The sequence below is a fragment of the Lepisma saccharinum genome, chromosome 4 (assembly GCF_977018435.1).
Source record: "Lepisma saccharinum chromosome 4, izLepSacc3.1, whole genome shotgun sequence".
NCBI lineage: Eukaryota > Metazoa > Arthropoda > Insecta > Zygentoma > Lepismatidae > Lepisma > Lepisma saccharinum.
The window spans coordinates 101031176-101043996 of NC_139232.1; the positions used below are offsets into that span (position 1 = coordinate 101031176).

The window sequence follows — 12821 nt, forward strand, 5'->3', positions numbered from 1 at the left end:
CTGTACGTAATAGCAGTGTGTTGTCATGCTGATATGGAAGAAACGTTTAAATTATGTTCATATTGTGTACTAACCTTGACTACAGAAGGTATTCAAAATTATGTTCCTCTGTTGCACCACATTCCTGGCATTTCTGAAGGATATTGGCATTTACACGTGCAAGTTCATCTACTGTAATTCTCTCAATTTCTCGTGCAATACTCTCTCTTAACTCACGGATGGTGTGCGGATTGTCTTTGTATACTTTATTTTTTAGATTTCCCCATTTTTCTTTCCACTTTTATTCAGAACGGACCCTGTTACTCTAAAAAAAATTATGAAGTTTAATATAGTAGTCCTATGTGGAACAGGAACACCAGGAAATTTCGTTGCAAAACGTCGTCGCACTTCTCCACAATTCCTCTTTCCGAAGTAACACTCTACAACAGGCATGTCAAACTCAAAATATGAACTGGGCCAATGTTAGATAGGGCGGGCCGCAAGGAAAATAATTAAATTATCTTTAATACTTTATTTTAAAGAATGACTAACATAACACTTAATAAAGTATATTGAACATTCATTGAAACTTGATCATTGCTTCTTGCCTGACAGCTGGTATCTTTTTTCTGCCACCAACTTATCAATATCAGGAGAGATCTTATTCAAAGCAGCTACTTTCAGAACACAGCTAAGATGAACGTCTGAAAATCTGGATCTCGTTGGTGACTTGTTTCCTTTCACGAGTGAGAAAAGTTTTTCACACTGGTAAGTGATACCGAACATGGAAATTATTTCACACGCAAATTTGCGGGTTTCTGGAAAACGTGCAGGCAAGTACTTGTAAAAGTCAGGGATACCCACTTCGCTGTACTTTTGTTTCAAAGTTGAGTCGCACTGAATTTCAATTACTCCCATCTGCAAATGTGCTGCATCTTTTTCTACGTCAGTCGTAAACAGGACTGAAAACAGGGAGATCTTGTCTTCGAAAGAACGAACATCGTGGAACCTTTTCCCAAATTCAGTATTCAAAACCTGAATTTTTTCGGCGTACTTTTTGTACAAAACAGGGTCCTTTGAACTTGATCTGTATTTAGAACAAGTTGGAAAGTGCGTCAAGTCTTCGTTTCTTAACTGTTTTTCCCAAAGCAATAACTTACGCTCGAATGTTTTGACTTGATCATTCATGTTGGTGATTAATTGATCTTTTCCTTGCAGTTTCAAATTTAAATCTCACAAGTGTTTCGTTATATCAACAAGAAAGGAAAGATCTTGTAACCACGTTGGTTGCGAAAAAAGGCTGGTGTCTTGTTCTTTCATTTCCAAAAATTGGCATATTTCATCTTTCAAGTTACAGAATCTTTCAAGAACCATAGAACACGATAGCCAAGCGCACTTCTGTGTAGTAGGGCACTCCAGAATATTCGCTTTCTAAATCTGTTAAGAAAGCAGAAAATTGTCGCTGGTTTAAGCCACGGGATCTTATGAAGTTGATAGCTTTTTTCACAGGCTTCATCACACTTCCCATGTTGATTACTTTTGAACACAAGACCTCTTGGTGAATGATGCAATGCACATGATGGCACATGTGTTTATCACAGGTTTCACGAAATTCGTTTTGCAGTTTTGTCACAAAACCATTGTTTTTTTCCCGTCATTGAAGGGACACCATCCGTAGCTATACAGGATAACTTTGACAGAGGTAAATCATACTTCCGCAAAAGTTCACGAACAGCAATCAATATATCCTCACCGGTAGTAGTGTCATGCAACGGTACAATGTCCAATAGCTCCTCATCACAAGCACGAAGAAACACAGCTAAGTGAGCTACACCACCGATGTCTGTACTCTCATCACAAGCGATGGAATAAGCAATGAAATTTGATACTTCTGTTTTAATTTGATCACTCAAATCACAGGCTAGTTCGGTTACTCTTTCAGCAACCGTGTTGCGGGATAGTGAAATACCTTGAAAAGCTTTTACACTTGCGGGATTAACTATTTCAGCAGCTTTGCCCAAGCACCGTTTAATAAACACGCCTTCGGCAAAAGGTTTTGACTGTTTAGCTATCAACTCCGACAATGCGTTTCGGGCGAAGGCAGCTTGTTCCCCTTTCCCTTCAACCCTCCCCTCATTCTAGATTCCGGAGGGAAAACTGCGCAGGCAGACGACTTAGCCTTGGACTCTGAACAACTGGTAATCACTACATTCGTCAACCACCCCAATAATGCAACACGACCACCTTTTTTCACCTACCGAGGGTATATCCTGTCCAAGAGGAAAACGTGTGAAATTTCACATCGTCTTATATAATAACACAGATATTTTAGCAACTACATCTGAAGGCTCTACTATTTAAAAACAGGTAATAGCAAAGGGGCCGCATGCGGCCCGCGGGCCGCGTGTTTGACATGCCATATTAAGCCACAATCTTCAACACACGGACACGGCACACCACAACTTCTGAGGGAGGATTATACTGGCGTCAGTCTGCAACGTCAACAGAAAGGGATAGAGAGCGAAGGCAGGGAGAGCGAAAAAACAGACTATAGCGTGTGACTGTCGTGGACCCCGTTCACCGGGAAAGACAAGCTCTGACGCCGGGCCGCTTGCCGCCGAGTCTCGTAGCGAATGTCAGGGAATGCTCTGTACTATAGTGCAGGAGGCCTTAGAAAGAGCGTTTCGCGGGCTAACAGCAGACGTCGCTCGCACACTATTGCCGATACTCTCGTGTCGTCTGCTCCTCAGCCGAACAAACAGGCCGAGGTAGCAAGAGGCAGAGGTCACTCACCCTTCCAGAAGGGTGCAGCGAGCTAGCTGTGGCAACCAGGCTCGCTCATTCGCGGACCTGATTGGTTCTCGCAGACACACCTTCATATTGTCGTCTGCTGTAAGCCCGCGAAGCGATCTTTCTAAGGCTTCCTGCACTATATCTTTAAACATGGTGACCAATTTTTCTCAAATGTGAGACCAATCCATCAAGAAATTTTGCAATTATATAAATTGAAACTCAAAAGCTTTGTATTTATGGTGGTTATCATAAATACAATGTTTGTGATTTTACCACCACTCCTCTCCTAATCCATGATGTAAATATTGTGTACATACAAAATTGCGGACCAATGAAATATTGTATTCTAGACACTTTTGAAAGAAAGAAAAAAACAATAGCAGAGAGTCTGCAACATTGGGAAAATCAGTTTTTCATCCACCATCTTGAAACACATTTTTAAGCTGCAGAAATAATTTTACCTAAATAATTCTAAATTTGCAGCTGTTATTATGGCCACTAAATAGAAGGTTTATCCCTGTCTGCCCATCCACCCTAACTCATACATCATATTTTGATAATTCTACTGCCAAATTATAGTGCAAGTACATAATACTCTTGTAAGTTTCACACACAAAGCTCAAAACAATAGACTATTCAAAGGTTTGAAAATGTCAAAAATAAACAAAGTGTATGAAACATGTATATGAAAGTATACATGTACACTGAATTTACTTGAGTACCCTACAATCTTAAAAAAAAAAGAACTGAAATTGTGGAAGATCGTGCACGACTTACATGGGTATAGAACTCCTAACCAGACATAAATGGCATTATATCGAATAGGCAAGCAACCCATAATGATGAGAAATTAGAAAATAATTTAAAGAATTTTCCGATTTAATTATACCATAATTAACGACATTTTAATAAAGTGTACTCAATTCTCCCATGTAATGCTTAAACATGCAAAAAATGTATTGTATCAATTGATCATCACAGTTGAAACTAAAATGTGCCACTATGGTTTCCCCTCCACATAAGGAAGTGACTGATAACCAAAGTTCTATCACATTTCAAAATTATAAGCTTTGTTCAGCTATGCGGTATCAATCAATGCAAATGTTTTATCTAAAAATGTCTGATACTTTTTCCTTTTTGTTTCTTGGATATACATTATTCTTATTTCTGTTAAAAGTCCATTTCCAGCATGATTTGTGGAAAATAGCTTGAAAAAAAAAAAAACACTATGACTTGTACTACATTCATTATTTTTAGTATTATAAGCTTTACTATGCCTTTTCTTTACAAGTTTTTCAAAACTTTTTGACAATCATAGAACCTCACAAGTATTGAAAGCAATAATTTACATTTTCTGAAAAAAAAAAAAACAAAAAAAACCCACTTTTTGACTGTTTTTTGGTGGGTTTTTTCAAGGTGTTTTTTCTGAAAAAAAAAATGTGGGGAAAACTGGGCTGTGCCCACCCGGGCCAACCCTGTGTGTGGGTATTAAAAAATTCCTACCTGGGGGTCAAATTTACCCCCACATGCCTTCTTAAAGGTTAAGGGGAGTTTGCAATTATGACTTCAGTTCTTCGGAGAGTTTCTTGCTGCTTTAAATTGAAAAATTTGATTTTTTTAAACATTTCAGGAGGGGCTGCAACCCATCAGCTCACCCTTGCATATGCCAGTTACCCAAACCCCACAAAAATATATATCACCACTTCCTGGCAAAGCCGTAACTAGGGAGGATGGGAGTGTGTTTCCCTCTTGATACACCAATACCCCTCCCACTTACATATTATGTAATTTTTTTCTGATTGACACTATGCAAAGACTTCATACATGCAAATCAATCAACATCGACCCTCCCCCAACAGTAAATTCCTAGTTATGCCTGTCCTAAAATAATATTTCAATATCACTGCACCAGTACTAGGGGTGTACAGAATGGAAACTTTTGTCAGATGAGCCTAGGATGCGAAATTTCAGGATTTCCCATCACCGAAAGTTTTTTAATTTCACACACACACTTTCGATCTCAAGTGGTTGTTTCCAGCATTTCCAATAAAGTTTCAACAGTTGTAGTTTCAAAACCTTCAAGTAAAAGCTCATAAGACACCACTCTGAACTCTTAAGTTGAGATCACCTACATACGATAAAACTCTAAGATATGAGCATGCTGCCATGAAACAAATATGGCGAGAGAGAGATCAATTCGTAGTCATGCAAAATGTCTCATGGAAGTGACATTCTACAACATGGCATACATACTTAAAAATGTTGAACTCTGTTTCACAGGGGATAGCATATTAAAAACTGACTGATTGATTTGGTGTTTTAAGTCCACTTTATGCACAGTAAGACTAATCGGGACTAAACCTACAGTTTAAAGTGGGTTCCGAAACACTATGTGCCTCCACCGGGTATCGAACCCGTGACCCCTTGATTACAAGGCGACAACGCTACCGCATCGGGGAGGCCCAATAGCATATCAAAAATAACTGTTAAATTAGCATGGGGATTCCTTCACGTGTGTATATTATGTAAAATAAAATAAAATGTACATACTTTACATGGTAGAAAATTCTTCTTTCAACATTTCAACCTTGCCAAATGGAGATCATCACGAGGTAAACGAAAGGAAAAGAAATCCCCTACACAGGGCACTGCATGGAGGTAGGGTCCACACATTCTCAATCCCTGTTATGGTGGAGCTCATGTGATCAGCATTGTACTCTGACCATATTCATTCCCCTACTCCACGGTATCCGTTGGTCAGAGATGTGATGAGCCCCAGAACCAGTTACGCAGGGAAATTGTAGGAAGAATACCCACAGAGATTACCCATCATGAGAATCAAATTGGGTTTCTAATACGACTGCCAGATGCCCTACCAACTAAACATCACTGCTCCAGTCATCATGAGAAACTTGTCAAGTTATGTAAAAATTTGAAAAGACTTGAAATCTTTAGGTTAATAATAATAATAATGATAATTAGGGAATGGAACTTTAAGTAAATAATTATTTTTTTTTTCTGAATAAGATAGAGACCCTTATAGACCCACATATTTTCCAGTTTTCCGTATGTAAATACATATTTTGCGAATTTCCATTTTAAATACATAATATGGCTTATTGACTTCAGCTACCTCGAAATTCCCGAAGGAAAAATGTTTATTCTCCGCACCTCTTTCATATTGAGAGTGCTAGGTTTGTTTTGTCTTTGAACACGCTCGCTGGCAGACTTCTGGCACCTTGCCTACAAATCCTATTGGGAGAAAATATTACCCAGATGAGGCAAGAGCACAACGTAATGCAGAGCTTCCACTGTTTCTGCTTTTGTCATGTTCTGATCCAGTGCTTGTGCAGCAGTGTGTGTTTTCTCGTGCGATATGCCAAAAGTTAAGGCAAGTGTTTGCAACAGTTCTGTAAAGAATATAAGGATGTATTTTCAACTGATGGCAAAGTGTTATTTTGCCAACCGTATGGTAAATCTATCGCAGCTGACCAATGTTTGCAAATTATGCAGCATGTAGGTAGCAACAAGCATGTTGTTGCTTCTTCACGTTTGAGCGGCAGACAGGCACTTATCGGGCAACAAACTCCATCTACTTCTGGGGAACCATCAAAATTGTCAGCTTTTCCAATGGACTTGTACAGAGCATTTGTGTCCCCAGATATTCCACTGTTCAAATTAAAGAACCCTGATTTACGAAAGTTTCTCGCGAAATATACGAACTTCGAACTGCCTGACGAATCAATGTTGCGAAAAACGTATCTACACAGACGTTACGAGCAAACCTTACAACACATTCGCTCACAATGTGTGCATCAAAATATTTTGGTATGTATTGACGAAACTACAGACTCCACTGGTAGAAAAGTGGGAAATGTGATTGTGGGAGTGCTAAATAATGACGAAATTGTCTGACCGAAAAATTATTTGCTAGTTTGTAGAGAGCTAGCTGGTGCTACACATGAAACGATAGCAAGGCTTTTTAACGAAGCAATGCAGCTACTGTGGCCGGAAGGCATACAATTTGACAATGTTCTCCTCCTTGTGACAGATGCTGCAGCTTACATGAAAAAAAGCTGCAGTAGGCCTTGCTGTTAGCTACCCCAAAATGGTTCACGTTACATGTGTGGCTCATGCGATGCATAGCATTTGTGAAAAGATAAGAGCTCTTTATCCCAATGTCGATAAACTGGTTTCAAATGGGAAGAAAGTTTTTATCAAATCGGCTAGCAAATAGACATTTTTAAACAAAAATGTCCTGAGGTTCCCCTTCCCCCTACACCTGTAGTTACGCGATGAGGCACTTGGTTGGATGCAGCTGTATATTATGCACAGAACTTTGAAAAATTTGCATCTGTTGTAAATGATCTCGACAAAGAAGAGATCATATAGAAATTCTGCAAGAACTGTTGAAGGATCCCTCCTTAAAAGTCAAATTGGCATACTTCTCAACAAACCTATCCTTTCTCTATAATTCCATACGAAAGCTTGAATCGTCTGCGAACACTTTGGCAGCTTCGGTGGGTGAAGTCCGTAAAGTAGAAACGAAAATGAAAGAACTCACTGGATCTAACGCACAAGTGCTTATGTCTAAATGTACAGAATCTTTTGGGAAAAACCAAGGTCTTCAAACTTTGTGCCAAATTGCACGTGCCTTGGAAGGTGAAGAAGAGGAAGCTTTGGAAAACTTCAGCATTAGTGACATTTCGTGCTTCAAATATGCAAGAATTATTTCTTGTGACATGGAGCGATCTTTCTCACAATATAAGATGCTTTTTAGAGATAATCGTCACAGATTTACAATGGAGAATTTGGAAAAAAACTATGGTGATCACTGCAACTCTTCCAAAAAAATGCTCGCTAAGAGGTTAGCTTTAGAAACTGATTTCAGGTGTTTAAAATGCATGTAATATTTTGTTTTTGGTCACATATTTTCCTGTTTTTATCACATAAAGTTCCATTCCCTAATGATAATGAACGGTGATTAGATCAAAAAATAAACACAAAAAATGCCCATGCCATGCCACAAAAATTCAGTACACACGGGTGTGAAATCATAAGTCACTCATCATTCTCATATACGGAGAACTGAAAACGTTGACAGTACATCTGTTACATTAACTTATGAAGAAAGAAAGAAAAAATCACCTACCTTTGTTAGCCACTTCCCATGCTGTCTCAAACGTCCACCTATTCTCACATGATGCTAATTGTCCTCTATCAAGGAACTGAAAAAAATCATGAACACTGTCTGCCCTGTAGAATCTTCGAGACATCCTCTCCCTGGACATTTTGATTAGTTTGATACGTTTACTTTCCACTTGAACACTAAAAACACTATCTTTTGTGTAACTTCAATGTTTGTGCTGCTGCATTGGAAGTGTCCTCCTTCAGCTATGCTGCAAGTCACCACTTGATGTACCTAGAACAAGACATATCACAGCTTAATTTTTGATGCAAGGGTGTTATGCAAGAATGATACACCGTCAATCCACTAGTCACCTCCCCCAACACACACACACATAAAATATTTAGTCTGTGACAATATTCCTGCGCATTTGAAGGTTTTTTTTCTCCTAGGGAAGGGTAACCAAACCCCTCCCACCACCAACAAATGCTGGTATTCCTCTTAGACTGCTAGATTTGAAAACTCAGGTTTCCTGACATGAAGAAGTTTTGTTATAATTATCAGTCCCCATAATAATTAATACAGTTTATGTATGTTATTGAAATTTGCACCTATCTTATGTTATTTTTTGGCTAATCAGGACAACATTAATGAAACAAAATCGCATATGAAATAAGAGCATGACCATGTTTTGTGACCATCAAATATAATTTTATTATCCTATAAAATAAAGTTTAAGATAAATCATAAAATTTACTACTGGAATAGTACAATGACAGTAAAAAACTTCTCACGTTATGTGCTGGAAACCTACTTGTTAAACTCAACACACAAACAGCATGATAAAAAGCACTTTAAAAGTTTTTCCAAGCTTTTGATTCCCTCTCTGAATCATTATCAGGGCTGAAAAAACTTAAGAACATGGAGAAACTATTCAAGTTGCATAGTCTTCAAGCACGTGGATATTTCAATTCGTAACAATCTAGAATCTTTGAAATGTAAAGTAAAAAGAACTCCAATCCTAGACATTTAGCCATCACCTTTCCAGTCGGGAAATAGCTAGAAACATCTAAGGAATGTCTTGTCAGACATTGCTGAGCTTCCTTGATCGCCATCCTCACAAACCGGTGTAAACAATTGCAATCAAGGAAGAGACTACAGGTAAATGAGTCGGCAGTATTGGGTAAATTCGATTGGAATAAATGTCTAGGAGGATGGAGGTCAGTGGTCAGTCAATCCAGCACTACAGGGAAAAGGCAGGAGGACAATTTGGGCGAGACCGTGTTGAGGTGAGTCGCAAGTCAGACTCTTTTGTACAGTTTCGAGCATAACCCCTCGTCGCAGTTCTTCAGCTGCTGTGCAGACAGGTATACATACCATTTCCAATAGCCATGCTGATTCAGTCTTCGGGGGTTTAAAACTCAGGTGTTGTGTTTTGCCATTTAAGTGTATAATTAGTACTTTCCGCACCTTACCATCAAGTTCACCATGAGTAGCGAGTTGCTCCACAATCAAGGATGAATGATCAGTGAGTTACATCAGCCGGTTCGATCCCACATATCAAAGGGTATGTTACGAATTTCCCTGATCCTCAACTAGTCAAAATCCATGAAAAAAGTATGCAGAATTTACTATATTTTCATCACTTTATGAATAAATAAGAGTAGTGAAGGTGTCACAAATCTTACCTCATGATTTATTTGTATATAACTGTATTTTCCTAAATAATCAAATCTTTATTAACCTCATACAGGATAAATGCTGAGAATGTAACCTCAAGTTCATCTCTAAATTCCATTTTCTGGGAAAGCAAGGTAATCAACTGACAAATTAAACCATTTCCATATTTAACATTCAGGCACTTGTTCCACAGATTTTCTGAGGTACCAGTCAATATCAGGCACAGCTCGTGCATTATTTACCTGGAGGTTCACTGAAGTCATGTGGCACATATTCAGTTTCCACGAATAGACTTCCTTCGCCTAACAAAAGGATGGGGGTAAACTACAATAAATTGTGCCTTTATGAAAAAAGTGGGGTTTTGTTGGAAAATCATGGATGTCCTCAAGTAAGTGAGACTCTTTCATTGATATGCGACAGGTTTGTTCAAATTTGGGGCTGGTCGACCAGCACACACTTTTTTTTTCAGTGGACAAGGAAGTTTGTGTTTTGCCATTTAAGTTTATAATTAGTACCTCCCGCACCTTACCATCAAGCTCACCATGAGTAGCGAGTTGCTCCATAATCAAGGATGAATGATCAGTGAGCTACATCACCTGGTTCGATTATGTGCATTTCTATTGGTCAACACCTACACTGCATCAAATGACATAACCTAGGTAAAGTCCATCCCTCGCTTCACTCACAGCATCATGTAATACTTTCCAACAAGTATCCACTTCAAAAACTAACACACTTGAGACATTGACACCGAGCAACAGCGAGTCACGTCTTCACGCCATTCTTTCTCTTTCACGAACCTCAAGTGTTTCCACCTTTAAGGAAAAACCTCTGAATGCATGCACGAGCTATTTTGGTAATGTATTTCAATTCATCGCATCTAATTCCAGCTTTTATTTGTTTCCACTCATCCATTTCTGCCACAATCTTGCATTTATTGCAAGAAGTTTGGTCCAAAATCATACAAGAGAAGATTGAATATGTAATGTGTGCGCTTCAAACTTGAACCACACACAGCAACACTGGAAGGGAGGAAGCAGCGAGAACGGAGCCTTGTCCCGCGACTTCTGCGAGAGAACGAACTGCACATGACTGTTGGGTGGACACATAGGTTCTGCAATATCCTCTTCCATGTATTTTGCCCTTCCCCCCTCCTCGAGCTTCTGCTCCTGCACGAAGCTTTCACAATAATAATAATAATAATAATAAATTCTTTATTTCCGTAGACCCATATCCATGGGTGTGGAAAACGTCATACAATACTAAATATTACAAATGGAGTAAGATTACAATAAAAAGAACAAAATGCAAACACAAAAATACAAATAAATCATATGGGTTAAACATAAACAGTTATAAGTGTTACATACTAAACTTGTAAAACAGATAATCCAAATATAGGAGACATACAATATCAAAAGAATTTAAATGCTTCAATTTACTAATCCAGTTTAACTATTGAAATTCATTGAGATTATATAGAGGTATATCTGTTAAATACTGTTTAATTGATTTCAGTTTCTTGTGAGTTTCTGTAATTTCTTTGATGAATGTGGGAAGTTTGTTATGGTATTTTATTCCTGCAACATGAGGTGATTTGTCTGAGAGAACAAGTCTGTGTGCTTGCATGTGGAAGTTCTCTTCTTGACGTGTGTTGTGCTGATGGACGGTCGAATTCTTATCTAATTTACGGTGTTTTAGTACATATTCAATTACTTTGTAAATATATAAGGAATATATGGTCATAATTTTATTTTCTCTAAATAATTCTCTACATGAGTTTCTAATTGGTATTTTGAACATATACCTTATTGCTCTTTTCTGTAGAGTAAGCAATCTTTGAGTGTATTCCTGCGCAGCTCCTCCCCATGCTATTATGCAATATTCTAGGTATGGATATACAAGTCCATAGTATAGATTTGTGTTTATTTCAGACACATTATATTGTGTTATGAGTTTTAGTAGATATAAGTTTTTCCCTACTTTTTTGCATACATGGTCAATATGATATGTCCATCTTAATTTGTCATCAATAACTAAACCTAAAAATGTAACTGGATTTTCATAATTGATTTGATTACAATCTATTTGTAAGTTTATATTATCAACATTGGGTTTATTTCCAGGATTGAAAGCCATATACATTGTTTTTTTGATAGTTTACATTCAAGTTATATGAATTTAAGTGCTGAGTTATTATATTTACTGATATGTAGGTTTGTATTTCTAATTCTTCTTGTGTATTTGCACTGCATGTTATGGTTGTGTCATCTGCGTATGTTAAAATATTTGTATTGTCTGGAGCGGGTAAGTCGTTGGTATATAGTATGAACAGTAGCGGGCCTAGTATAGAGTCTTGAGGGACTCCTGTTTTTGCATATTCAGTGTCAGATATAATTTTGTGAACCACGGGGTTTTCAGTATGTAGTATCTGGGTGTACTGTGGTCTATCCGTGAGAAAAGATTTTATCAGTTTGTATGTATTTCCTCTAATGCCAAGATTGTATATTTTTTGCATGAGCATAGAGTGGTCTAAGCAGTCAAAGGCTTTGGACAGATCCAGGAAAATAGCACAGGGTATCTCATTATCTTCTAATGCATCTATAATTATCTCAATAAATTGAGAAGTAGCTGTACTTGTCGATTTACCCTTTTGGAAACCATGTTGTAGTGGACTAATTATGTTATATTTGGCACAGAATTCGTATATTTTGTTACAAATGATTTTCTCTAACAGTTTTGAGGCACGAGCTGTCCTGTGGGGGTTCAAAAAGGGGCTGTATCAGTGCGGCTGATTCGCGGTTTCTTCTTCGCAGCAAAAGGTGTTATGGACACAAATACATGACTTATTGTGTACAAATTTTAACGAAATAATGTGAAAATGTACAGACATTGTTTATTGTTCATTCTCAAGGTGATTATTGTATATTACTGGGGGTTCACTGATCTTGTGCACTATAGGGCCAACCGCGCCTGGTCAATATTCTCTCATATCTTTGTCATGGTGTGTTTGGACAACTATTCATAAACTTACATACGCATGCTACTTAAATGCTCTTATACATTAAAAGGAAAATGTGTAAATTTACATGTAACTCTAATATTGCAAACTTCTGATTTTCCATGCCATTAAATTTAAGGTACCCCTCACCCTCTGGAAAAAGTGAAGTATTCTGAATGTTTTATGAAGATTATGCTATTTATGAATGTTTTCAATTGTTCTTAGCTTGCAGAAATGTGT

General features: G+C 37.9%; 1 protein-coding gene across 2 annotated transcripts in view; it reads right to left on the reverse strand.

Moving 5' to 3' along the window:
- Window positions 1-12821, reverse strand: part of Glys (glycogen [starch] synthase) — a 60620-nt gene that overhangs the window by 40201 nt on the left and 7598 nt on the right. For both annotated transcript variants that reach the window (XM_083120960.1, XM_083120961.1), the window contains exon 2: window positions 7925-8194. In XM_083120960.1, the coding sequence (XP_082977086.1) occupies window positions 7925-8063 (139 nt within the window). In that variant the 5' untranslated portion in view covers window positions 8064-8194. The remainder of the gene's footprint in view (window positions 1-7924; window positions 8195-12821) is intronic.